The sequence below is a fragment of the Anomaloglossus baeobatrachus genome, chromosome 2, assembly GCF_048569485.1.
Source record: "Anomaloglossus baeobatrachus isolate aAnoBae1 chromosome 2, aAnoBae1.hap1, whole genome shotgun sequence".
In the NCBI taxonomy this organism is placed as follows: Eukaryota; Metazoa; Chordata; class Amphibia; order Anura; family Aromobatidae; genus Anomaloglossus; species Anomaloglossus baeobatrachus.
The window spans coordinates 20,465,897-20,493,041 of NC_134354.1; the positions used below are offsets into that span (position 1 = coordinate 20,465,897).

The 27,145-nt window shown below is 50.1% G+C and overlaps 1 protein-coding gene across 1 annotated transcript in view; it reads right to left on the reverse strand.

Moving 5' to 3' along the window:
• LOC142281275 (beta-1,4-galactosyltransferase 4-like) overlaps positions 1-27,145 on the reverse strand; it is a 101,098-nt gene that overhangs the window by 49,350 nt on the left and 24,603 nt on the right. Inside the window, exon 2 of the mRNA XM_075332833.1 lies at positions 4,746-4,978. Coding sequence (XP_075188948.1) covers positions 4,746-4,978 — 233 coding nt within the window. The remainder of the gene's footprint in view (positions 1-4,745; positions 4,979-27,145) is intronic.

Consider the following 27,145-nt stretch of genomic DNA (forward strand, 5'->3'; position numbering starts at 1 on the left):
TAAAATCGTTGGACTACCACTAGATGGCAGGCTGCAACCCATGTACTGAAGTTCAGATTAATCTCCAGTGAGGGTATACTGGAGGACAAAGACCCTATTCACTGTGTGTTGCTGTTTGTAGAATCACTAAATGTATTTCTCTAGCTGTGCCTCATTGTTCTTCTCTAGAAGGCATTATATATGGTATTAATCAAGTCTCTCTTTTTATGTGGAATGCAAATTGGTTTATAGGCACTAAAAGTATCCCTGGTTTACTACGTAGTTCCAGCCACTCCCAGTACACCCAGGGAGTCACAACATGGATGCTACACCCGGAAGTCAGGTGCCTGGAACTTCCTGTGGCAGCCGTCTTGCTACACCCACTGATGGCAGTACACCTCATAAGCCACGCCCCTCGCAATGGCTCTTTGTTCAAAGCTCTCCACCCATCCCCGGTGGGAGGTGTTCTCTGGTATATATGACTAACACATTTGAATAAGTATAAAACAGTATATTTGTTTACTCAGCTATCCCATAAATGCAAGTCAAAGATGAGTAAGAGAAATTTTTACTGAATTGATAAATAGTCAGAGATAAGAATGGAATGTGTCTTTCCCCAATAGTGACGTAAGTTTAGTTTAACCCTTAGAGTTCAGGATTTCCCATTTTTAGTTTACTGCTTATACCTGAATAGGGAATATTAGATTTCATGGGATGTGCGATTTAATTTCTGTGTTGTTTTGTTTTTTAATGGCGATTTATTCGAACAATATATTTTTATTTTGTGACTCTATCACCTTTTCTGTTTTTACGTTTATTTCTAAACAATTTATATATTTTTGCAGGTTAGTCGCCCAGTCACAGCTGTCATTTAATCATGTCTCAGTTATTTCTATTATAAAAGGTTTTTCTTTTCTTTATGGATACAGCAATGTATATTGTTGTAAGATATCCGTTATTTTCAGTATTTGTCCAATTTTAGTTTTAGTATGTAGCTAATTTATTACCTGCTGTTTTATCTTTTCTTTTAGGGAATACCAGTATAAAAACTCTGAATTTTGCCATATTGGTAAATAAACAATTAAACAAGGGGGGAATAAGGTATTAATTATATTATCCAGTTTCTTCAAGGGCGCAGCAGGCATATTAGATAGGTTTTGAAGCTGACCTTTTTCCCATAGGCTATGTTTATTAGATTACTATGAGGTATATCTGTTAACTGAAATGGGAAAAATCTTGTCTTACAGTATTAGCATATGGTCTCCAGTCAGTCAGTTGATCCTAAACGACAAGCGAGAAAGAGCCATGAGTCAACACTAGAGGAGCCGATCCAACCGCAGAAAAATCTATGGATCCACACCTCGCATTGCAGAAGGGTCGATCAACCAGAGCTGCACTGAGCGTTCTGCTCATACTTATCCTTTTCAGAAAACCCTGTACAGTTTCAGACCAGCATTGCCAGAACAGTTAGAAGAGAGGACTTAGAGAACCTTGAGACATGGGAAAGTCCAACTACAAAGGGTGAGGACTCGCCTAGGAGTCCTTGGTCTCAAACCGGTGAAGAAAACCCCTTTCCGCCCATGCCTCAACGTTCAGTTAGGCAGGTTTTTCAACAGATCTTTCTACCTCTCTTCCTAAGGGAACACAGTACCCTTAGAATTCAGAAATGGCAGAAGTAAGTCTTTAGGGGGGACTGTTGAGGACAAGAATTGAGTATACAAAAATACTTAATTCAAACATTTCATAGGCTCAGGTATATAGTTCAGTAGATGTGAACTAACACATATTTGTGAATGCTTTTGTTTCTTACTAACATGTATATATGTATATTGCATATTCAGTGATTTTTCCTTAGACACAGTATATATATATATATAGCTTGAAGATGGCTGCCGCTTCCTGTTTTGCACATGGGACGATGGACAAAGAAATTCCTGGAGCCTGGACTGACCAATCCAAGGAGGATGTGCAGATCTCTCTACATCATGAAGCCCTGACCTACGATACTTGATTGGACTAAAACATTTGTTTACACCCCCTTACTGCTCGGTCTAGAGTTTTTTTCAAATAGTAAAGATCACTTGGCCAGTGCTAGTCATGGAGATAGTTATAACTGACTTGCTGTCCGTTATTATTTAATCTCACGTGCACACATGACATTATGATTAGAAACAGCAGTCAGATCCCGAGAGACCTTTTGAGTCTCACCATCATCATCGTCATTTGAACTTGACATGGTAATTACAGAACTCCTTATGAAATTACGTCTCCTGTTTGTCTGAAGAATGCCTGTGAAACTTGTGCTCACAGCAAGGGATCCATCTTGTCAGGAAGAAATTGTCCTATCCACTTAATTAATTTTGTCACCTCACCATTTGTTAGTAGATGGAGCCATCCTATTTCTACCCTGAATAAAAGGACATAGGCGCATGTAGACATGTGTAAAAATATCTAAGACTTACAGCTGTAGAACTATCTTGGGCATTTAGGATTTTTCATGACACTTTTCATGACATACATAAAACACAAGTCAAATCTCCCTGCACTCCCTACTTGTTCTGTGTGGCGCACCTGAGGCTTCAGTCGCCACAGAGTATTGCACCCAAATTTGGGTGTAATGCTAAACCCGGATCCTGAAGAGGTCAGTCCCGGTTTCACCACATTACATACTCAAATACACACCAGGTTGCCCTATTCCCACTGGGCTAGGGTCAGGTAATAAAGGGGTCGCCGACAGAGAGGCATTCAACATGGGCCCCAGTCCCACTAGTTTAGGACCTGGGAGTGGGGAGGTGCAGCCAGCAGGGGGACTCAGGAGCCAACAAAACAGTTAGAGAGTTGTCCATCAGGAGAGTGTCTCGGGCGTGGTACAGACCACAACCGGGGGGCCGCTCGAGGTACTCGGATCCGGGCAGTGGCTGTGGCTCGAGTGGCAGCCGGATCCAGGGCTCACGCAGCTGTCCGTCGCCCACGAGTGAAAAGGGGTTATTTACAGGGGATAGAGTCTTTGTCAGTGACGCCACCCGTGGGTTGCGGTGAGGGATGGTGACACCACCGCTGCCTTGGTATGGGGGCACCCGGGGCTGATGGAGCGGGTCAGCAAGGTGGTATCCCCTCCACGGGTAGGGGTGGTGTAGTCCCGGAGCCCAGGGAACGGTGAGGGATTGCAGGGAGCAGGAAACTCACAGTTTGGTTGTCGTGGATTTGGAGGTTCTGTAACTACACAGAGTCTGTATTATAAACCAAGGCCGGATGCCGGGAGCCTCTGGAGGGGTGTGCTGCATCCCGCATGCAGATATACAGCCAGGGGCCCTTTCTCCTGCACTTTCTGTCTGTCTCTCTTGTCTCGACTAGTCCGCTTGTAACGGCCTCCAGACCGGATCCCCTCTCTCGGCACCGGCAAGCTACAACCCTGCCCCGGTCTACCTCAAGTTCCCCGTGACCGGATCTCCATCACCTGTGGCCCTCACTGCCACCTAGTCAGCGTAGCTAGTCCAGTCGTCAGGTGGTCCGGGGCTCCAACCCCGACTACCACCCTCTCCAGGGAGCTACAACTCCCTTCTGTCAGCTCTCCACTCCCTAGACTCCTCTGCTCTGCTCCTCCACTTCACTGTCCCTGTCTTGTTCCCTCCCATTGTCATGGGAGGGGGTGGGTGACTAGGGCCTGATTGGCTGGTGTATACCTGTGTGGGGACTGTGTTGGTGCCAAAGAGGAGAATGGCCTGCATTTTGGTGGATTTGTGCAGGCTCTGTGACAACCTGGTTTTGCCAGGGCATCACAAGAGCAAGGGAGCAGTCGCATCTCACGGGTGCTCCGGTAGGAAGGAGGAGAAAGTTCACACGATTGCCGCAGGGAGAGTGAATCTGCTCCCCACAGAATCGATGCCACGCAGGGTGACAGGACCCTAGGGAAGATCATACTTCATGTTGGTTTTCCAGAATCTGCCTGGACGGGGAAAGTTTCAAGCTTCCCTGACCACACAGCGCCCGACAGCACAGTACCAGACAGCACAGTGCCAGAGAGGATCCGGGGTCTCGCATCAAGCCGGACCCCCATATCGGAGCCGCAACACCTGCATATAGGGGCAAGAGTACATCTCATGAAACCCAGGGTCCCCTCGTAGCTTCAAGCCAGGGGATACACAGACAAGCATTACAAGGAAGAAACCCACCGAACACCAAACCGGACTGATCTCTAACGGGTTCGGGTTCGAGGGAGCCCATCATAGCAAGTGACCGGTATTACCTGGATGTTCGGCACCGTACAAAAGTGAGTAAACAACTTGGAACCGCAGCCATAGACTCTGACTCTTTATTACCGGTATTGCCACTCCCCGCCGCCATTACTACTCCACTCATCATCCTTCCCATTGCCCACTCAACCTGTGGGGAGCGATACCACCCATAGCTGCTACCATCATCTGCCCCGGAAGACAGCAACAGCCGCGGCAGCCCATTCCCTGGCCACATAGCACAGGTGGCGTCATGACATTCTCCTCACTACTACCCCCATCATCCTTCCTTAGCCATCTTCTGTACGCCTCGGGGTAATGGAGCCAGGTTAAGCCGCCCGTGACAATGACAGTCGACGGCCCGACGACAAGTAGGTTAACCGCCTGCCCCGTGGGGCGCTACATCTGCATCCTCAAACAGTGGTCTCCCGCTTTGTATAAGCACAGTTAAGCAATTTGGGGTTTCTTGCTGACTGTTTCAAGTAGCAACCAACATAATTGCTCACAGTTCACACATGTACTACATTTTCCCACCTGATGAATGATGTAAATGGCGTAGTCCAGCAGCTGCCTCTGGAGGAACGGGAGTAAGTTATCCAGCAGGTACAGTAGATGCCTCTCCCGATTCCGGTACGGGATCAGAATGGCTACTCTCTGTTGTGATCGGCAGGTCTCTGGTTGGTAATGGCCGTTTCTCATCATAGGAATCTTCTTCTCCACATCCGCTAACGTGAGGTTTGGTGGAAACATCAGCGGCACAACGCCCTCTGTAATTAAAAAAAATGATTGTAACAACTGCTTGTCACCTGTCCCATCGAACTGCTACCACTGGCTACGAGCTGTACCTATACATCCGGCTGTGCATCCATCACATAAGACCATTCTTCCTGTCTATTTCATGTCTTGCTTTCATATTTCATGTGCTTTGTCTATTTTTAATCTCATTTATTAGTTTCACTCTTATATGATTTTGGATATTTTTGTGGTGGGTTTTATACCTACCTTTCCATTCATGCATTATATTTTGAGATCTCGTTCACTGTTTTGGTTTATTGATGATATCTGATAGATTATCTCTCATAATTAATTCAGTAGACATCTTTTATGTCACTTTCTAACACATTATTGTTTTTGGAACTTGCCCATACTTTTCCCCTATTCAAATATGGTGGCCATGCCTTTTGGCGCTCCTGCCCACTAGGTCTCTGACATTGCAGGAAATTTTCCCTTGACCTGTGATATCACTGGAATGCCCAAACGTTGTGTTCCTGCAGCGGGGATACCGAGACGCATGCACCTAGAGGAAGCCCACGAGAAACGCACGTCGGGCCTGCGGACATACACACCAGGACACTGAGTTACATTGGTGAGCAATTAACTTTATATATACAATGTATGTTTATTTCAAATCTGTTTTATTATTAAGTTTATAAATCAAGCATACATCTTGAACATTTATAAAGATTATAAAACATAAACAGTGATCTCTCAGTTTCGGAATGACAAAAATAACATCACATTGTAGATTTCATTGGAACTCTATAAGCTATCCTTATGCTAACACTCCATGACAAACCATACACTAGAAATCAGAGTTCCAGCTAAACATGTCTTCCTGATAATTGACAAGACCACTCTCAGCATAAAACAATCCCCTTTTAAGTTATTGAATAAACATTTAAGAAAAAGTAGAAAACTAGAAAAAAAAAAAAAGAACAGATATAAGCTTAGAAAAGAAGGAATCAAATAGAGTGAAGAAAGTAGGGTAAAGAGGGGGTGGGGGAAAAAAGTGTGTGGGGAGAGGGGAAGACAAGGTATGTCACCATTTCTCATCCCAAATAACCTGCCAGACTCACCGTGAACTCAGGAGACTCCATGAACGTAATCCACGGTCCCCACACTGTGATAAATTTTTCCGTGAACCCATTAAGTTCAGCTGTGAGTTCCTCCATTCTCTGGAGGTTTGCCATCTCCTCTACCCAGTCAGCTAACGTGGGGCATCTAGTCTGTTTCCAGTATCTGGGAATAATTATACGGGCTGCCGCTAAACAAAATCGCAGCAGGTCCCTCTTTTGTGACTTGAATGAACCTGGGAGGATAGAGAGGAGGGCCACCTGGGGAGATCTCTCCACCTCACCCCCACTCATCTTTTTATACAGAGAAAACACTGAGTCCCAGAATGGTTGCAATTTAGCACAGCTCCACCATATATGTAACATAGACCCTTTTTCTGTACCACATCTCCAGCACATGTCGGACACTGAGGGAAAGATAGCATGCAATTTGGTCGGGTATTGGTACCACCTTGTGAGAATTTTATAGTTTTTCTCTTGGGCGGCACAAGCCAGAGAAAGTTTGTGGGTCCACAGAAACGCCCTGCTCCATCTGTCCTCCGAAATGTCCTCTCCCAGTTCCTCTCCCCATCTATAGACAAATTTGGGTTTGTCCGACATGTCTCTCTGGTTCAGCATTTTATAAATAAGAGAGATGACATGCCCAGGTGACGAACCCTGCAAGAACAATTTCTCAAATGGAGTAGGGGGGGTCCTCAACTTCCTCTCCCTGTCCTGGTTGGATAGAAACGATTTCAGCTGCATATATTCTATCCAGGAAACCTCTCTCCCTGTGGCCCATAGAGATGCATAAGGGGGCAGTGTATTTCCCTTGAGCACATGAAAAAAACGAGTTTCCTCCACCCGAGCATATCCCAGAAATTTATTGGAATGAAGCCCCGGAGGGAACTCCTGGTTGCCAAAGAGGGGGGTAAGTGGACCCTTCCCCTGTGAGAGAGAACCCCTCTTAACCTCACCGTCCCACGTCCCCATCACTGTCCAAATAAACTCCATTCCCTTCTCTATCTGTGACCTACTCTCCTTTCCCATCCATGAGAGGAAGTGCAAAGGGACTCCCAATCCGTCCTGTTCGATCGCGACCCATTGTTTCGAGTTCCTATGGAAGTGCCAATCCATTATCCTCGTTAGAATAGTTGCCCTGTAGTATAACTGGAAATTTGGGAGCCCTGCCCCTCCATTATTTTTGTGTCTGGTAAGAGTTTTTATGCTTATCCGAGGTCTCCTATTCCCCCAAACGAACCTTGACAAAGCCGTCCGAATTTTGGAAAAGTAACTCCCCGGCAGCTGAATAGGTACCGTTTGGAACAAGAAAAGAAACCTAGGAAGAACATCCATTTTAATAGCGTTGATACGCCCAAACCACGATAGTCTTTTTTTGTCGTACTTCTTTAAATCCCTAATTGTCCTCTCTAACAGGGGTAGAAAATTATGATGCATAATTTTTGTTGGATCCCGAGGTACAACTACCCCCAGATATTTTATAGCTGACGGTTGCCACTTAAAGGGAAAATTTTGGGTTGTACGGGCTAGATCTTCCGCCGACAGGGTCACATTCATAGCCTCTGATTTAGAGAAGTTCACTTTAAAATTACTTAAGTTACCAAACTCCTCGAACTCTTTGAGCAAAGACGGGAAGGATATGTGTGGCTGGGAAATAAACATGAGAAGGTCGTCAGCAAATAAAGCTAACTTGCGATTCCCTCCCCCGGCCTCTATCCCATGGATACTAGCATTATTTCTTATGGCGACCGCGAGATGCTCCATGACAATGACGTAGCGCAGAGGTGACAATGGACATCCTTGCCTTGTTCCATTGTGGACCTGAAACGATGACGACAGAAACCCATCCGTCCTAACTTTTGCTGAGGGTCTCGAATAAAGGGACGCAATCCTATCTAAAAATGTTTTGCCCAAACCCACCTGCTTTAGAGCGGCCATCATGAAATTCCAACTGACCCGGTCAAAGGCCTTCTCCGCATCCACTGAGAGTAAACACATGGGAAGAGAATGAGCCCTCGACCGGGTCATCAGGAGGAACAGTTTGTTGGTATTGTCACGCGCCTCCCGACCTTGTACGAACCCCACTTGATCTGTGTGTATTATCCCGGGCAAGGAAGGAGCAAGTCTGTTGGCTAAGGCTTTGGAAAAAAGTTTTAGGTCTAGATTGATCAGTGAAATGGGTCTGTAATTTGTAACTAACATGTGATCCTTCCCCGGTTTGGGGATAACACATATATGGGCTTCGAGAGATTGCGCCACCCATTGGGAATTTTCTGAGATGGAATTAAATACTTTAGTCAAGAACGGGGATAGCTGAGTTTGGAATATTTTATAAAATTTAGGGGTGAACCCATCTGGACCCGGACTTTTGCCTGAGGGAGATTCTTTAATGATAGATGCCACTTCTGCTTCTGTAAAGTCCGTCTCTAAATTTTCAACCTCAGCGCTGGGTATAACCGGTAGGGCCGTTCTGGATACGTAGTCGTTTATTTTATTTTCTAATGCGTCATGTGGCATGTCTCCAAATTTGCCCTTTATGTTATATAGGTCTCTATAATACTTTTGGAACTGTTCCGCGATGAGAGTTGGGTTCTGAGTCGAAGAGCCGTCTGCTTGTTTAATCATGGGAATGTGGCTGGGGTCTCCCCTAGGGTGTAGAATCCTAGCTAGTGGTCTACCACATTTATCTGCATACTCATAGAGGAATCTTTTTATTCTAGTCCTATGTCGCTCATACTGTCGGTCGAGAATCGATTTAATCTCCTCTCTATTTTTGACTAGCTCCGCCAGTGTCAAAGGTGATAATGTCTTCTTATGGGCCCTTTCCAGATCTGAAATATTCTGAAGTAGGGACAAAATGGTTTGGGCTCTCTCTCTCTTAAGCCTAGCCCCATGTTTGATCAAAACCCCTCTCAACACACATTTAAGTGCCTCCCACTGCACGGGAAGGGCTGTGGGGTCTTCTGAGTGTATTTCTAAAAATTCATCAATCGTGTTCTGTAGATCCTTCATGCACCCCTGATCCCCAAGCAGACTATCGTTCAGCCGCCAAGACCACGGCCTCCCTGCCCCATCTGGGATAGTAAGGCTCAGGAATATAGGAGCGTGGTCAGACCAGGATATACTGCCTATAGAGGCCTGTATCTGCCAAGTCAGAGCCTTTTGGCTCACAAGAAACAGGTCTATGCGGCTGTACGAGGAGTGAGCCGGGGAGAAGTATGTGTAGTCACGCTCCACTGGGTGTAACGTTCTCCACACATCTACCAATCGAAGCTCTTGTATTGAGCGTTTAACTTTTGTTAGCTTTCTGAGAGAGAGAAAATTGTGTCCCGAAGTTGTATCTACCTTAGGGTCCAAAGTGAAGTTTAAATCGCCACCCACGATCACGGTCCCTTCTGCGAATTCATCCAATGATGACAGGAGAGAGGAGCAGGACGTCGCCGGATCTCTGTTTGGTAAATACCAATTGACAATGGTAAAGATAGATGAATTAACATTAATTTTCAGAAAAATGAATCTTCCCTCAGTGTCCACTCTCGTGTCCAGAACCGTGTGCACCAGGGCTTTATGGATGCCTATAGACACCCCTTTTGATTTTGACTCTGGGTTGGTGCTATGGACCCATTTGGTGTAATATCTGTCTTTAAAGTTAGGGAGGTGACCAGTTTTGAAATGTGTTTCCTGAATCAATAATATATGGACTCGTTTCTTATGCATGTCAAAGAATACCTGAGACCGTTTTTGCGGGACATTGAGGCCTCTCACATTCAATGAGCCAAAGGTAATCTGCGTCATTCTGAGGAGGAGGAACGGTGAGGAACCGGGAAGTAGGGTCAGAGGATGGGGATGGGAAGAGAGGTGTGGGTGGAGAGAATAGAGAAGGTTAGGAGAGGGGGAGAGAAAGAAAAAAAAAAAAAAAAAGAGGGGGGGGGGTAGAAGGATTAAGTATATAAAGGAAACTACAAACAAAGAGAGAGTACCGTAGGCAAAAAGGTCAAAGCACCTCTTGCCTGTAGGGTCGTAACGTGACCCTTATACTTGGTCAAATAGACTAGAGGTAAATGCAGAAAAATAAGAATCTCTATATACCAGGGATGTTAATTCTACGCCACTACCCTGTGGCGTGTTATCCCAATCAGGGAGGGAACTTTCCACAAAGGAGCCCCCTGCCCTGGACTAAAAAACAACTTTTAACTATATATATTTTGATTTGCAACTAAAGCTCTGTATAAAGAAGGGAGAAGGGGCTTTGAGAGGGTATTGTACCTTATAATGTTGAGGGGCGCCCCCCATTACACCCAGGATGAAAGGAGGGAACCCCCCCACCCCCCTGTCCAGGGCGATACAATAACCCCACAACGCGAAATTCCCATCAGGACCAGGGGATAGACTCCATCGTACTGTGATCCTATAACCAAAAACATACTAGAACAATTTAATCCACCATTCTCTTATACATCAGACCGGCCTCCCTCCTCTTTCTCTACGAGAGCCACGCATCCGATCACCGGCTGGGACGGTGACTCCCCCCCCCCATTGGAAAGTCCGGCCAGTCCTCTATAGGCACTAATGGAATGTCCAAGGCCGCGGTGAACGAGGGTAAATCCGCCGGAGACCGAAGAACATGCATTCGTCCCGCGTGCCGAACCTACAGGCGGAAGGGGAACCCCCAGCTATATGGAAACTCGTATGAGCGGAGAATGTCCAGCAGAGGTTTAAGAGCTCTTCTCCTTTGTAAGGTAAAACGGGATAGATCTTGTAGAATCTGGATTTGGCTCCCCTCATATGATGGTGATACTCCACTGCGGAGCTTAAACAGAATGGCCTCCTTAATAACATAGCGGTGGACCCTACAGATCACATCCCGAGGTCGGTCGTTCTGGGCTGGTTTGGGGCCCAACGCTCTATGCGCTCTATCCAATTCCAGGGGTTGGCTTGATGGTTCACCCAGAATATTATTGAAGATCACATGAAGGGTGCCATGTAAGTCCTTGGACTCGACAGACTCAGGCAGGCCGCGCACTCTGAGATTGTTTCTTCGGCCCCTATTTTCAGCATCATCCATTGCTTCAACCACGTATTGTATTTGGCGGGAGTGTTGTTCTAATAGTGCCCCGTGGGCCTGTGAAGTGTCCTCCATATTCTGAATTTTAGCTGCCTGCACTTGACTCTGGGTGTCCACTCTCTCCACCTTGCCCTTCAGGGCTGACAGCTCTGTGCGGTACGCCTGCTCCAGCCTGGTTATATATGCCTCCATATCTTCCCTGGTGGGTATAGCTGAGAAACGTGCCCGCATCTCATTAAGCTCTGTCAGAACTCCTGACTCTTGTGTTTCTGTTATGGCTGGCCCTGTCCCTGCATGCTTGTCTGCATCTGGTAACTTTAGATTTATGTTGTGCTTCTCCCTGGGTGCAGTCTCACTTCTGTCAGGGACCTGTAACTCATTTGCAGTGCAGTGTCCCCCCTCCTGAAATTCCTCACACTCCTGCATGTGTGTTATAGGAAAGGACGTTACTTCCCCCTCCAGAGGCCTCCAGGCTTCAGGGCTACTGTTTGTATCAGCAGGCACTTCCCCCGTGCTTCTCACTCCGGGTTTCCCCTGTACCTGCAATCTTGGGCTGTCTGGCCTTATCTTCTGTATCTCCTCTTCACTCCGGGTGGTCTCTCCTCTCAGTCGCGTCAGCTGCTGAGCCTTTCCCTGCATCTCCATAGCTGCCATCTCACTGCTGCATGCTGAGCTCACCTCGTGTGTAGCCTTAGCAGCCATCTTGGGTGCCACCTGTGAAGCTTCTCTCTGCCCCGGCCTGGATAAAAAGTGCTTGATCCCTCTCTCCTCCGATTGTGAAGCTCTGCTGCTGCACCCCTGGGATCTCCCTCGTCTCCTCCGCTGCATAGCCTGTGTTGCAGAGTCCTCAGTTGCGTGGATCATCAGTTATAAAGTCCAGTGGCAGGAGCTAAGACAAGTCACGTCCTCACTCCTTCATAGCCAGGACACGCCCCCCAATGTATGTTTATATATATATATATATATACTGTACATATATATTTTTATATATATATACTGTACATATATATATATATATATATGTCGCGGGCAGGGAGGATGCCGCCGCCACTGCGCCCTCGCTGGCACTCGGGTCCGGCGCTGCTGCTGCTGCTGCTCGGTGGCTCGAGCGGTGGGCCGGATCCAGGGACTCAAGCGGCGCTCCTCGCCCAGACAGTGAAAGGGGTGATTTGGGGTTTGGGGAGTTGGTCCGTGACGCCACCCACGGTTTGTGGTGAGGTGCGCTGCTCTGGACGGGGATCCCGGGAGCGATGACAGGAAGCAGCCGAGATGTTTCTCTCCCCTCCGTGGGGGGGGGTTGGTGGTCCCGGGACCCGGAGAGGTGGGACGGGGAGGCAGGGTTGGCGAGGTGCAGGGTCTCGGGGGCAGCGCGGTGCCAGACGGCACGGTGGTACTCACTCAGCCAATGATGGATACAAAGGCTCCGGTAAAACAAACGGCTGGATGGACGGGTCCCGCAGTCGGCTGCGGTAGTTACTCCCGGTAGGTTGGTGGTGGCTGCCTTTCCCTGCACCTGTTGTGTATCTTTGGTCCCGATGGCTTCCCACCGGTAACCCACTCCCCAGCTTGGATATGGGCCGGAGGAGCCCCTTTTGACCCCAGGCTCTGGCCCTGGGAATTCTAACTGTGTCGGTAGTTGTATTTCCCTTTCTCGGTTTGGACGGTTGCCTTCAGACGGGTCTTTGCTGCTAGGAAACCCTGGAGGTTCCGGTCACTAACGGATTTGACCAGTTTAACGGCGACTCCAAGCCTGGTCGGGGTCCGCAGACCCTGCCGGTTTGTGCTGGCTTCTCTTCGCTCCCCGGTTCGGTACCGGCGGGCCACCGCCCATCCCCGGTCCTACGGTTCTGCGTCAATCAGCCTCTCCTGCAGACGTCCACCACCATCTGCCAACCTTGCTCTCGGTGCCCGGGCCACGTACCCGGACATGGTCAGTCTGCTCCTCTACTACCACTTCACTCCTTCTCCTTCACTCTCCCTAACTGAACTCTTCCTTTTCCGCCTCCAGGACTGTGAACTCCTCAGTGGGTGGGGCCAACCGCCTGGCTCCACCCCACCTGGTGTGGACATCAGCCCCTGGAGGGAGGCAACAAGGATTTGTGTGTGACTGGTGTGCCTATCTCGGGGAGTGGGGTGTGTTGTTGCAGTACCTGTGACGACCTGGCTTGCCCAGGGCACCACATTCCCCCTTGGTTAAATGCAGACCGTCCGCGGGCTGCCCGTCCATCACCGGTTTTATTTTTGTAAACTGTAGAAAAGGGTAGAAAACATTTAACAAAGCATTGTTCATGAATCTTCCCTTAACGGGAGGCACGGCACTTAGACGTTACTAACGGTAGTCACTTTTATTAAAACATACGGTTTCCGCTCTCTCCCGCCCAAACAGCCTGGCCCTGATGCTGCCCCTAAGAAGTGGGCAGCACCCCTTGACCCCAGTCCATCTCCAGGCTGCCCGAGCGGGTACGAGCAGGGGACCCACATCCATGGGGAACCCCTGACCCCCAGAGGATGGCCACCGGTCCAGATGGTGACCGGGCCCCAGCCTACTCTGATGCGGGCCCTTCCTCCAATCTGCCTCTCCGGAGTCGGTAACGGATTTATGCCAAGTATTTACATTTCCACAAGTCTGTGGTTCCCCTGCAAGTTCTCTGGCGTGTCCGTAAGCAGTTCCTTACGCACGGTGCAAAGGGTCCCTACAGAGACAACTTGCCGGCAACGGCCGGTTCAATCACTGTTGACAATCAGATTAACTTCTCGGTTGATTATTTTCATTCATTTACTTAACAACAGTACTGGTGGTCCAAACGGGGACAACGGTGCAACGGAGGGACCGCCGACTCACTTCAAATCCACAACACAGGCCGGAGGAGGGGGCTGGGCTGGTGCTTGGGCCTCCTGGCCTCCTCTCAGTTTGGCGTCCAGGGCAAACCAGCCCCTCTCTCCACAATGCCGCGTGTATTGTACCAGATCTCCTGGGAGCAGGTTACGGCCCGGGTGGTCCTCCGACAGGTGGGCATTAACGTGCCGACGGGCCACAAAAACTTCGGCCTCCAGGCCCGTCTCGAAGATGAACCCGTAGCCCCGTCGGACATCAAACTTTCTCACTTGCCCCTCGTGTATCGGGCCCCGTACCCGGAAGGTGGCTCTGCCGAGGCTCTCTTTTTCTTGGATGGTGCAGGCTATCAGTTCAGCCTTCCGCCTTTCCCTCTCTGCAATTTCTCAGCCCAGCGGGGTCGGTTCCCTGTCCCAGTAAGGGGCTACTGCTTGCCCCTTCACACGGGTCGGGCCCCGCGGGACTTCCACCACACTACCCACTACTGGCGCCCTCTGTGGAAGATCCCGCGGTGTCATGGCCTGGGGTGCTGCCTCACAGCAACGACCTAGCGCAGCCTCAGCCGAGGCGTGGGGGATGGGTACAGGGGTCCTCTCCCGCTTGACCTCCGTCTCCTCCTGCACGGAACGGACCGCCGGTGCCGGAACGGAACTAGGCACAGTCACTGCAAGTGCCACCGGCACATCTTCATCAGCGGGCCACGGCTTCGGCAACTTCCAGGGAAGCTGTTCAGAGCGGCTACGGGCTTCGGCTGCAGGTCGGTCCGCTTGGGTGGACAGGCAGGGTGCCGCTACCGGTTGTGCGGGTAGCAGGCCTAGTGGCGGGGTGGTAGCGACTAGCACGGGTAGCGGGGGAGGCAGCAGGGTGAGCGAGCGCAGGCCGGGCCCCTCAGCCGCAGCGGCCGATCCCTTAGGAATACAGGGGCGTGGGTTGCTTACCCGCTCCTCCAAATCTTCCTCCTCCTCGCGTCTCCGTATGGCCGCCACCACGTCCGCCATGTCGGCCTCCCACTCCTCCAGGAGTAGCTGCATTCGGACCTGCAGACGGCTGCTCAACTGGACGGTCCAGACTTCCACCCACGCTGCGGTACCAGGCACGGGCGCGGGGACTGCGGTGTTGTCGGACGGACTGTTCACCTTGGCAGCGGTATCTTCCAGGAACCAATTATGGCCGCAGAGTTCTGGCGTCCCTGCTTTTATAGCCGCGGCTTACATGCGGCCGGACGCCATCCGCCCCCCCTTGGTCTTTTCTCTGCACCTCCTCTTCAGGGGCGGAGCTTTGGCGTTCGCGCCTCCACTGCTCGAGAAGACGCTCGAGCGGGAAAGTTTTCACGCCCAAGATGGTGGCTTCTGAGATTTTTCGGCCGGACACCACCGGCGGGACACAAGGCGCACTTCTACCAGCCAGTAGAACGGTAAGATCCTGTTCGTGACACCAAGTTATGTCGCGGGTGGGGAGGATGCCGCCGCCGCTGCGCCCTCGCTAGTGCTCGGGTCCGGTGCTGCTGCTGCGGCTGCTGCTCGGTGGCTCGAGCGGTGGGCCAGATCCGGGGACTCGAGCGGCGCTCCTCGCCCGGACAGTGAAAGGGGTGATTTGGGTTTGGGGAGTTGGTCCGTGACGCCACCCACGGTTTGTGGTGAGGTTGGGACACCACCGCTGCTCTGGACAGGGATCCCGGGAGCGATGACAGGGAGCAGCCGAGATGTTTCTCTCCCCTCCGTGGGCAGGGGGGGTTGGTGGTCCCGGGGCCCGGAGAGGTGGGACGGGGAGGCAGGGTTGGCGAGGTGCAGGGTCACGGGGGCAGCGTGGTGCCAGACGGCACGGTGGTACTCACTCAGCCAATGATGGATACAGAGTCTCCGGTAAAACAAACGGCTGGATGGATGGGTCCCGCAGCCGGCTGTGGTAGTTACTCCTGGTAGGTTGGTGGTGGCTGCCTTTCCCTGCACCTGTTGTGTATCTTCGGTCCCGATGGCTTCCCACCGGTAACCCGCTCCCCAGCTTGGATATGGGCCGGAGGAGCCCCTTTTGCCCGCAGGCTCTGGCCCTGGGAATTCTAACTGTGGCGGTAGTTGTATTTTCCTTTCTCGGTTTGGACGGTTGCCTTCAGACGGGTCTTTGCTGCTAGGAAACCCTGGAGGTTCCGGTCGGTAACAGATTTGACCAGTTTAACGGCGACTCCAAGCCTGGTCGGGGTCCGCAGGCCCTGCCGGTTTGTGCTGGCTTCTCTTCGCTCCCCGGTTCGGTACCGGCGGGCCACCGCCCGTCCCCGGTCCTACGGTTCCGCATCAATCAGCCTCTCCTGCAGACGGCCACCACTGTCTGCCAACCTTGCTCTCGGTGCCCGGGCCACGTACCCGGACACGGTCAGTCTGCTCCTCTACTACCACTTCACTCCTTCTCCTTCACTCTCCCTAACTGAACTCTTCCTTTTCCGCCTCCAGGACTGTGAACTCCTCAGTGGGTGGGGCCAACCACCTGGCTCCACCCCACCTGGTGTGGACATCAGCCCCTGGAGGGAGGCAACAAGGATTTGTGTGTGACTGGTGTGCCTATCTCGGGGTGTGGGTTGTGTTGTTGGAGTACCTGTGACGACCTGGCTTGCCCAGGGCGCCACATATATATTACAGTGGGACCTTGGTTTACGAGAACAATCCGTTGTTGGACTGTGCTTGTAAACCAAGTTACTCATCTAGCAAAGCAAGATTTCCCATAGGAAATAATGGAAGCTCAAACAATTTTTTCCACAACTTGTGCAAAGTCGCCTATTGTGCCATTCCACACAGCACAAGCACGCACAAACACACAAACACACACACACACACACACACACACATATTATGCTCACCTTACCCTCCGTTCCCTCGCTGGCCTCCTGGTTCTTGTTGTCTGTAGGTATGTGTGTCCGATAACCATTGCGAAGATGCAGGAGCTTCCACTGTCAGCAACAACATCATACGCAGGAGCCGCTTGCCTCTGATTGGCCAGCGCGCTGCCTTTGAGAAGCGCTGACAGCAGAAGTTCCTCCATCGTCGCGATGGTTACCCGATACACATACTGTACCTGCGGATTACAAGAACCAGGAAGGTAAGGTGAGCATATGTGTGTGTGCGTGTGTGTTTGTGCATGTTTGTGTTCCCTTTATTTTTTTGAGCAGTATATATCTATATACATAATTGCCTTATTCTGTCTGTCTGTCTGTCTTGCTCCAAAATTGTGTCACCGTGACAGTGTCACCGTGACAGTGTCCTTAGCGTGACAACTGTCGGATTGGCCGCTGGGCTTGGCCTGGCTCCGCCCCCCCACGGATTGGCCGCTCGCCTCGGCCTGGCCTCGCCCCCCGCATGGATTAGCCGCTCGCCCCGGCCCTCCGCACGCATCGCCCGCTCCAGCGTACACCGGCTCCCGGTACACATGTGCAGGGAGCCGGCATACGCTGACGCCTTGCCCGCTCGCCCCCGCCACACGTTGGCACACTCGGCCCCGCCCCCGGCGGACATAAGCTTGCGATGCTGGGATCGTGACGGAGCCGGTGTACGCTGGTAACCATGATACACATCGCGTAACTATAGGAAGCGCTTCCCTTAGTTACCCGATGTGTATCATGGTTACCAGCGTACACCGGCTCCCGGTACACATGTGCAGGGAGCCGGCATACGCTGACGCCTCGCCCGCTCAGCCCCACCCTCGGCACACGTTGCTACACTCGGACCCGCCCCCGGCAGCCCCAGCATGGGGGATGGAGCACGATGGGGGGTGTGCAGCATGGAGGATGGAGCACGATGGGGGGTGTGCAGCATGGAGGATGGAGCACGATGGGGGGTGCGCAGCATGGGAGATGTAGCACGATGGGGGGTGTGCAGCATGGGGGATGGAGCACGATGGGGGGTGTGCAGCATGGGAGATGGAGCACGATGGGGGGGTGCAGCATGGGAGATGGAGCACGATGGGGGGTGCGCAGCTGTGACGCCCTGGACAAGCCAGGGGTCACAGGTAATGACATCACCACACCCTACACCCCGGTTAGGCACATCTAAGCTAGACCAGAAATCCTTGTTGCCTTCCCAAGGGGGTGATGTCCACACCAGGGGGTGGGAGCCAGGCGGTTGGTCTCCACCCACCAAGGAGTTCACAGTCCTGGAGGAGGGAAAACTGGCAGATTAGTGTTGGAGGAGGAAGTGAGAGGAGTTGAGTGGTAGAGGAGCAAGTGTGAGGAGAAAAGTGACAGCAACAGTGCCTGAAGTTAGTCCGGGTGTGTGCTCCGGACAGAGACAGCAAGGTTAGCAGACGGCGGTGACCGTCTGCAGGAGTGGCCTATCGGAGTTGCCGTGAGGACCGTGGACACGTGGTGGCCCGGCGGTACCGGACCGGTACACAAGGAGAAGCCAGCACCATTGGCAGGGAGTCGCCGTGAATTTTCCAAATCCGTCAGTGAAGGGGACTCCCGGGTCTCCAAACAACTAAGTCCCGATTGAAGGCAACAGTCCAACCATATGAGAGAGACACCGCCACCGCCAAGGCACCAGTTTCTCAGGGCCAGCGCCTGCGGGCAAAGTAGGGCTCCTCCGGCCCATATCCAAGTCGGGGAGCGGGTTACCGGTGGGAACCCATCGCAACCAACAGAAGTACTAGGTGCAGGGAAAGAGACAGTCACCGTTAACTACTGGGGAAAAGCAACAGCAGCCGTCCGTGGGAACCGTCTTTCCAGCCGTGTGTTTTACTGAGAACTGTGTCAACGTCTCAGGCTGAGTGAGTACCACCGTGCCGTGCGGCACAGCGCTGCCCCTGCGACCCTGCACCTCACCAGGCCCCACACCCGGCCTGTCATCCACCCCTACCCCATCACTGGGCCCCGGGACAGCCAACCCCCTACCCACGGAGGGGAGAAATAACAACAAAGCTGCTCCCTGTCACCGCTCCCGGGATCCCCGTCCAGAGCAGCGGTGGTGTCCACACAATCACCACAACCGTGGGTGGCGTCATGGACAATAAATCCCCAAAACCAATCCCCTTTTCACTCACGGGCGAGGAGCGCCGCTCGAGTCCATGGGATCCGGCCCATCGCTCGAGCCACTGAGCAGCAGAGGCCCCAGCAGCAGCGGCAGCCGGACCCGAGCAGTGGGAGAGCGCAGCGTCCCCTCCTCCGCCCACGACACAGCATGGGGGATGGAGCACGATGGGGGGTGCGCAGCATGGAGGATGGAGCACAATGGGGGGTGCGCAGCATGGAGGATGGAGCACGATGGGGGGTGCGCAGCATGGGGGATGGAGCACGATGGGGGGTGTGCAGCATGGGGGATGGAGCACGATGGGGGGTGCACAGCATGGGGGATGGCGCACGATAGGGGGTGCGCAGCATGGGGGATGGAGCACGATGGGGGGTGCGCAGCATGGGGGATGGAACACGATGGGAGGTGCGCAGCATGGGGGATGGAGCACGATGAGGGGTGCGCAGCATGGGGGATGGAGCACGATGGGGGGTGCGCAGCATGGGGGATGGAGCACGATGGGGATGCGCAGCATGGGGGAAGGAGCACGATGGGGGGTGCGCAGCATGGGGGATGGAGCACGATGGGGGTGCACACCTCCCCCCAAAACACACACCGCCACACGCGCACCTCACAACACACACTGGGAACCACAAACACCGCCCTACACAGACACCCACACACACACAGACAACGCCGCACACACACAACACCCACCACACAAACACCGCGGCATACACAAATATACGCACATACCGCGCAACACACACACTGCACAAAACATACCTCCCCCCAAAACACACACACGCACCCCACAGCCACATCAACCGCGCAACACACAGCACCACACACACAGAACGCTGCAGACACACAGCGCTCCACAAACAACGCAACACACACAACGCAACACACATACAACACCGCTCTCACACACCCCCACACCCAGACAACACCCAGAACATTTACAGCGCCCTACAGAAACACTTGGTAACTACACACAACAACATCTATATATATATATATATATATATATATAACAAAAATCATACATTAACTACACAATACATAAATTCTAGAATACCCGATGCGTTAGAATCGGGCCACCTTCTAGTACATATATATATATACATACAGTATATATACTGCGGTCTGATACTCCCTTTCATTATCTTTAGACTCTCTGTTCCTTGAATTATTATTATTATTTATCGGCCTTCAGCTCGATATCGAGACATGGCGACTTGAAGGATGAACGTTCAGTATAAAAATCGATCTTGTGCAGCCTAGGTCCACTAGGGTCATCTCCACCTAGATAGGTCCATTATGGTCTTCTCTGCATAGATATAAAAAGAGAAATTTCCAGCGCCAGGAATAGATTAAAAATCCTTTTTTATTGAAAATAAGGTATTAAAAATCCAGGAGAGCTAATTAGAATGAAACGAAATTGTTCCCAACCTAATGATTATTTTAAGGAAGAGACTTTGACTTGTGACAGACTCGCAGACAGAGGGTACCCTGTTTGGGTTCTCAATAGGGCCAAATCCATAGTGGCCAAAATAGATAGATCAGACTTACTAGGAAAAAACTCAAGGAAAGGAATATATAAAAATAAATTGAAACAAAGTAATAACATTGTGTTTTCGACTAATTATAGTAAACAATATGATTTAATCACAAAAATAGTGAATAAATATCTACCAATATTTGGTGAGGATCCAATTTTAAAACAAGTAACTAAAAATAATATTAGATGTGTTGCCAAACGAGCCCCCACTCTTGGTACCATTCTTTCTCCGAGTCTTTTTTTGAGTGAAGCTGACCATAGAGAGAGATCCTCCTGGATTACTTTGAAAGGTTTTTACAAATGTGGTGCGAATAAATGCAAAGCGTGCGGTTTTGCACAAAAAGGAAAAACCTTTCAGTTCACTTCAAATCAAAAAAACATTCCACATAAATACCTTAATTAATTGTAATACGACCGTTGTTGTATATCTAATAACATGTAGGACCTGCAACATCCAATACACAGGTTGCACGACGGGCCCCCTGAAAGTAAGAATTAGAAGACACCTCTCTGATGTTTTTAAACCGAATGCAATTGCTATATCAGCGGTTTCCAAACATTTTGCCTTGGTGCACCAGGGTGATGTTAGTGGTTTTCAATTTAAGGGGATAGAACAGATATCTAGACCGATCAGAGGTGGAGACCATAGAAGGAAATTATTAAACAGGGAATCCTTTTGGATTTTTACTCTCAATTCTAGACATCCGGAGGGTCTGAATAATCGCCAAGATTTGATATTACATTACTAAATATAATCGGCTTTTATATCTTCCTGTTTTTTTCTCCTTTACTTCTATTGGTTTTATACCTAATGGGATTAACATACTGGCACCTTATTCACACCATGCGGTTTTTTATTTCCTTCCCACATATCTTGTAACTAAAAATCATTATTGGAATATCGCCTGTTTTAATAAAAAATAACAATAAATGGAATGTTAGATTGGTATATAACAAATTTTCCTATTGAATTTGGTACACCATTGCAAGGCTAGTATATATTATATATATGTGGAAAGCTATATGTCAGATATCTATCCTGTCAAGGATTTCACACTCATTGAGATATACAAATATATTTACATTATTATGTGGTAAATGTCTTGTTGGATCACTGCATATTAAATTTGTAGGTATACTAAAAATATTAAGGGAATCCGGTTCATAAATAATTATTTTAATGTGTTTTTTGTCAATTTTTGTGTATATTATGTATATATGTTTTCTGTATATATTTTTTGTATTTGTGTATATTTGTATAGTTATACTACATCACATATATCCATTGCCATTGTATACCTCCATTTTCTTAGATCCCTCGTAACTACTACTTGAGGAGTTGCCTCTAGTGAAACCACACATGTGAATTTAATCAGTGGACTAGGGATCCGATATAAGGGAGTTTGTTATACATTAAGTCAGAACATGACTAAGACCTGAAGCGTCGAAACGCGTTGTTCTGCCAACCTTCTGACATCTAATATGGTATCTGCTGGATTTTTAATACCTTATTTTCAATCAAAAAGGATTTTTAATCTATTCCTGGCGCTGGAAATTTCTCTTTTTACTTCTAATATGGATGGTTACCGAGCCTCACTCCGTGCGCAGGATCCCTGATTGCAACCAGCAGGTCAGTCCCTGGTGAGCTGGACTTTTTCTCATTTTCTTGGTCTCTGCATAGATAGGTCCACTAGGATCTTCTCCGCCTAGATAGGTCTACTAGGGTCTTCTTGTCATGCTGTACAAAGGGCTGATGAGAAGTAGTACAGCGTATTCCCCACTAGGTGGTAGCAGAGTAGTGAAGGAGAGTTAAAGTAACACTATAACAGAAGGGAGGTTTAAGTACAGCAGAGTATCTTTAGCAGGCAGTTCACAGGTGAACCACCAGGAGGCAATAGAGTAGTCAAGCAGTCAGGATCTACCCGGGAAGTCAAGTAAATGCAGAGGGAGGATCAAGATTAGGTCAGAAAACAGAACAGAGGTCAGATGCCGGGAGATCACGTATGCAGAGGGGAACACAAAGGGTACAGGGAACAGAAGACAAGACCGGAGAGTAAGGAGACACAAACACTGGAAAAGGATGAACCAGGATGGGTAAACAACTGACAGGAGCGGAAAGTCAGGGACTGGGACAGATGGACGAATGAGGGAGGGCACAGGTCAGGGCCCGGTAACTAGGAGTCAGCTCAAACAGAAAATCTCCCCAGAGCCAGTCACAGGTTACAGAGCAAAACTATAACCAGCGCTGAAATGCTGGTGCAGTGCCCAGATATAGTGTCTCCTGAAACTGGAAGAAGGCCAATGGGAGTTAACCCCTGACATGACCAGGCCGAGTCTGGGAAACTCTGGAGCAGGGAATACCGGTCCTGGATCATGACACTTCTCTGCCTAGATAGGGCCACTAAGGTCTTCTCCGGGTAGACAGGTCCACTAGGGTCTTCTCCGCCATTTTCTTGACTGTATAAAGCCATTAGATTGCTGGGCTTTCTCTTTGCCTTGTTCCTTCTTGTTCCCTGACTACATTACTAAATGTGCACTATCCATCAGAGAATGTTCCCATTGTACCAGTGTATGCACGCTATACCACTCTATTGTCAGTGCCTTGCGAAAGTATTCGGCCCCCTTAAATTTTTTTAACTTTTTCCCACATTTCAGGCTTCAAACATAAAGATAAAAATGTTAATGTTCTGGTGAAGAATTAACAACAAGTGACACAATTGTGAAGTTGAACGAAATTTATTGCTTATTTTAAACTTAAAAAAAATAAATAAATAACTGAAAAGTGGGTCGTGCAATATTATTCGTCCCCTTTACTTTCAGTGCAGCAAACTCACTCCAGAATTCATTGAGGATCTCTGAATGATCCAATGTTGTCCTAAATGACTGATGATGATAAATATAATCCCCTGTGTGTAATCAATACTATCAGATGAAACCAAAATCGAACTATTTGGGCACAATGCCAAACAATATGTTTGGCGTAAAAGCAACACAGCTCATCAATCTGATGATACACCATCCCCACTGTCAAACATAGTGGTGATAACATCACAGTTTGGGCCTGCTTTTCTTCAGCAGGGACAAGTAAGATGGTTAAAATTGATGGGAAGATGGATGGAGCCAAATACAGGACCATTCTTGAAGAAAACCTGTTGAAGTCTGCAAAAGACCTGAGACTGGGACGGAGATTTGTCTTTCAACAAGACAATGATCCCAAACATAAAGCAAAATCTACAATGGAATGGTTCACAAATAAATGTATCCAGGCAGGGGCGTAACTACCACGGTCGCAGCGGTCGCCACTGCGACCGGGCCCGGGAGGTTAGGGGCCCGCCCTGAAGATAAACAGCTGATCGTGTCAGGGAGCGAGAGCTGCATTACTTCACTTGTCACTATACTATACGATCTCTTTTACAAGTGGCCGGCACCGCCCCCTCCAGCCTCTTTACCTGTGACCTCGGGCTGACTGCCTGCCGCGTCATCTACTCTTTACAGCCAGGGTATGGAGACAGTGACTGGCTGCTGTTTGTGACTGTGGATGCATGTCGGGTCGGCAGTGCAGGAAATGAAGATTCAGGTCAGGACTGGAGGCTGCAGACAGTGGCCGACACAGTTACAAAGTTTGTGACTTGCTTGTGACGCTCAGCTTCTGCTGCCTCCCTCTCCCATTAGCTCTGTAGTAATGGGCAGCCATGTGCTGGGCAGGGTCAACAGTAACTATAATGCAGAAAAGTGGATCTGGCCCTTTTTGCATTATATCTTTATTATAACATGTAAAGATTCACCAGGCTGCCAGTGCTTGGAACACTAGAATCTGGGGGGATGGGGGATAAGGGACTGAGGCTGATCTATGAGTTGGTGGGGGTCACAACCCACAGAATCAGTGCCATACAATGAGTGTAAGCAGTGGGGGACGCATTTGGAGCAGTTTGTTGCAGGCAGCCAGGTCCTTTGCACTATATATGGCTAAATGACTGTGCACTGCTGAGTGCTATTACACTGTAACGCTATGTGCACAAGATGGAGATTTGTTTGCAGAAATTTCTGCACCAAGTCTGCATCTACTGGCAGGAGAAATGCTGCAGCAAAAACAAAGGGTTTTGCCACAATTTGGTGCATTATATGTATTTTTGGTTTCGTTTTTTTTTTCATTACTTTTAATGGGGAAAACGCAGCATAAACACAGAAAGAATTGACATGCTGCAGTTTTTTTTTCTACAACCAAATCTGCAAGGAAAAGATCCTGAACGTGTTCACAATACTTCAGAATTCTCATTTACCATATTTTTCGCTTTGTTAGACGCACTTTTTTCCCCTGAAAACTGGCGGTAAAATGGGGATGCATCTTACAAAACAGATATGGCTTTATGAAGGCGGCGGTGATCGAGCGGGCTCATAAGATGCGCTCAGAGGTGTCGCGTGGACAGCATTGATCTGCGGGCAGGCGGGCTGTGAGGGTGTCTCGGCGGCGGGTGCATTGAGCTGACTGCAGGCTCAATTGAATCGCTCACAGTTCACGCGATGAACTTCAAGAAAATGGCCACAGAAGCAGCACTTGCGCAGATTGACACAATGGACTTTAAGAAAATGGCCATGGAGTCCTATCTACGCACGCGCCACCTCCGCAGCCATTTTCTTGAAGTCCATCTCGTCAAACGCAAATGATTCAATGGAGCCGGCAGTCAGCGCAATGCACCTGCCGCCGAGTTGCCTCCACAGACTACCCGCCGCCATGACACCCTGTGTTGTGACACCTCCACAGCCCGCCCGCAGATCAATGGCGGCCGCTGCAACAACCTTGAGCGCATCCTGTGACCCTGCTCCACCACCACCGCCCTGGTAAGCCATAGCCGAGGGATTCAAATGCGCCCATGGCTACACCCCGAGCCACAGCATCGCTGACCCTCCTGAGCCGCAACACCCCCTCCTCCAAGCCTGCAGAATCACGACCCTCCTGTGACCTTCCCAAGCCACTACACCACTGCCGCTCCCCCCTGGTGAGCATTAGGATTAAAGGTCCAGTCACACTAAGCAACTTACCAGCGATCCCAACAATGATAGGGATCGCTGGTAAGTTGCTAGGAGGTTGCTGGTGAGATGTCACACTGCAACGCTCCAGCGATCCCACCAGCAACCTGACCTGGCAGGGATCGCTGGAGCGTGGCTACACAAGTTGCTGGTGAGCTCACCAGCAACCAGTGACCAGCCCCCAGCGCCGCGTGGAAGATGCTGCGCTTGGTAACTAAGGTAAATATCGGGTAACCAATTCGATATTTACCTTGGCTACCAGTGCACGGAGCTACACGTGCAGAGAGCAGGGAGCAGCGCACACTGAGCGCTGGCTCCCTGCTCTCCTAGTTACAGCACACATGGGGTTAATTACCCGATGTGTGCTGCAGCTACACGTGCAGGGAGCAGCGCACACTGCTTAGCGCTGGCTCCCTGCTCTCCTAGTTACAGCACACATGGGGTTAATTACCCGATGTGTGCTGCAGCTAAATGTGCACAGAGCAGGGAGCAGCGCACAATGCTTAGCGCTGGCTCCCTGCTCTCCTAGCTACAGCACACATCGGGTTAATTAACCCGATGTGTCCTGCAGCTACATGTGCACAGAGCAGGAACCGGCACTGGCAGTGTGGGAGCGGCGGAGGCTGGTAACAAAGGTAAATATCGGGTAACCAAGGACAGGGCTTCTTGGTTACCCGATGTTTACATTGGTTACCAGCCTCCGCAGAAGCCGGCTCCTGCTGCCTGCACATTTAGTTGTTGCTGTCTCGCTGTCACACACAGCGATCTGTGCTTCACAGCGGGACAGCAACAACTAAAAAATGGCCCAGGACATTCAGCAACAACCAACGACCTCACAGCAGGGGCCAGGTTGTTGCTGGATGTCACACACAGCAACATCGCTAGCAACGTCACAAAAGTTGTTCGTTAGCAGCGATGTTGCTAGCGATGTTGCTTAGTGTGACGGGGCCTTTAGACGCACTGGGATTATAAAATGGACCCTCTTCAACATTAAAACTTATTTTTTCCTATTTTCCTCCTCTAAATCTTGGGTGCATCTTATGCCAGAAAAGTATTTTATTTTTCATTTTATAAGGATTTCCTGCAGCAGCATTTACTGAACTGTACACTGACAAGCTGCAGAATTTATGCTAAACTGTGAACTGTATATATATATATATATATATATATATATATATACCTGTCCTCATGGGTGTAACTACCGCGGTCGCAGCGGTCGCGATTGCGACCAGACCTCGGAGGTCAGCGGCCCGCGGCCGCCCGGCAGATCAGCAGCCAGCTCCTTTCTGTGAGAGGAGCTGCGCTGTTCTGCACCAGACCACGCGGCGGCTGCTATATGACCCAGTCGCCGCTGCTGACACCGGGCACCCCCTGTCTGGTGTCAGCAGTGGCGTCACCGCGCTCCCGTCTCTCACCGTGCTCCCGTCTCTCACCGCGCTCCCGTCTCTCACCGCGCTCCCGTCTCTCACCGCGCTCCCGTCTCTCACCGCGCTCCCGTCTCTCACCGCGCTCCCGTCTCTCACCGCGCTCCCGTCTCTCACCGCGCTCCCGTCTCTCACCGCGCTCCCGTCTCTCACCGCGCTCTGCTTTGATATTGCATAGA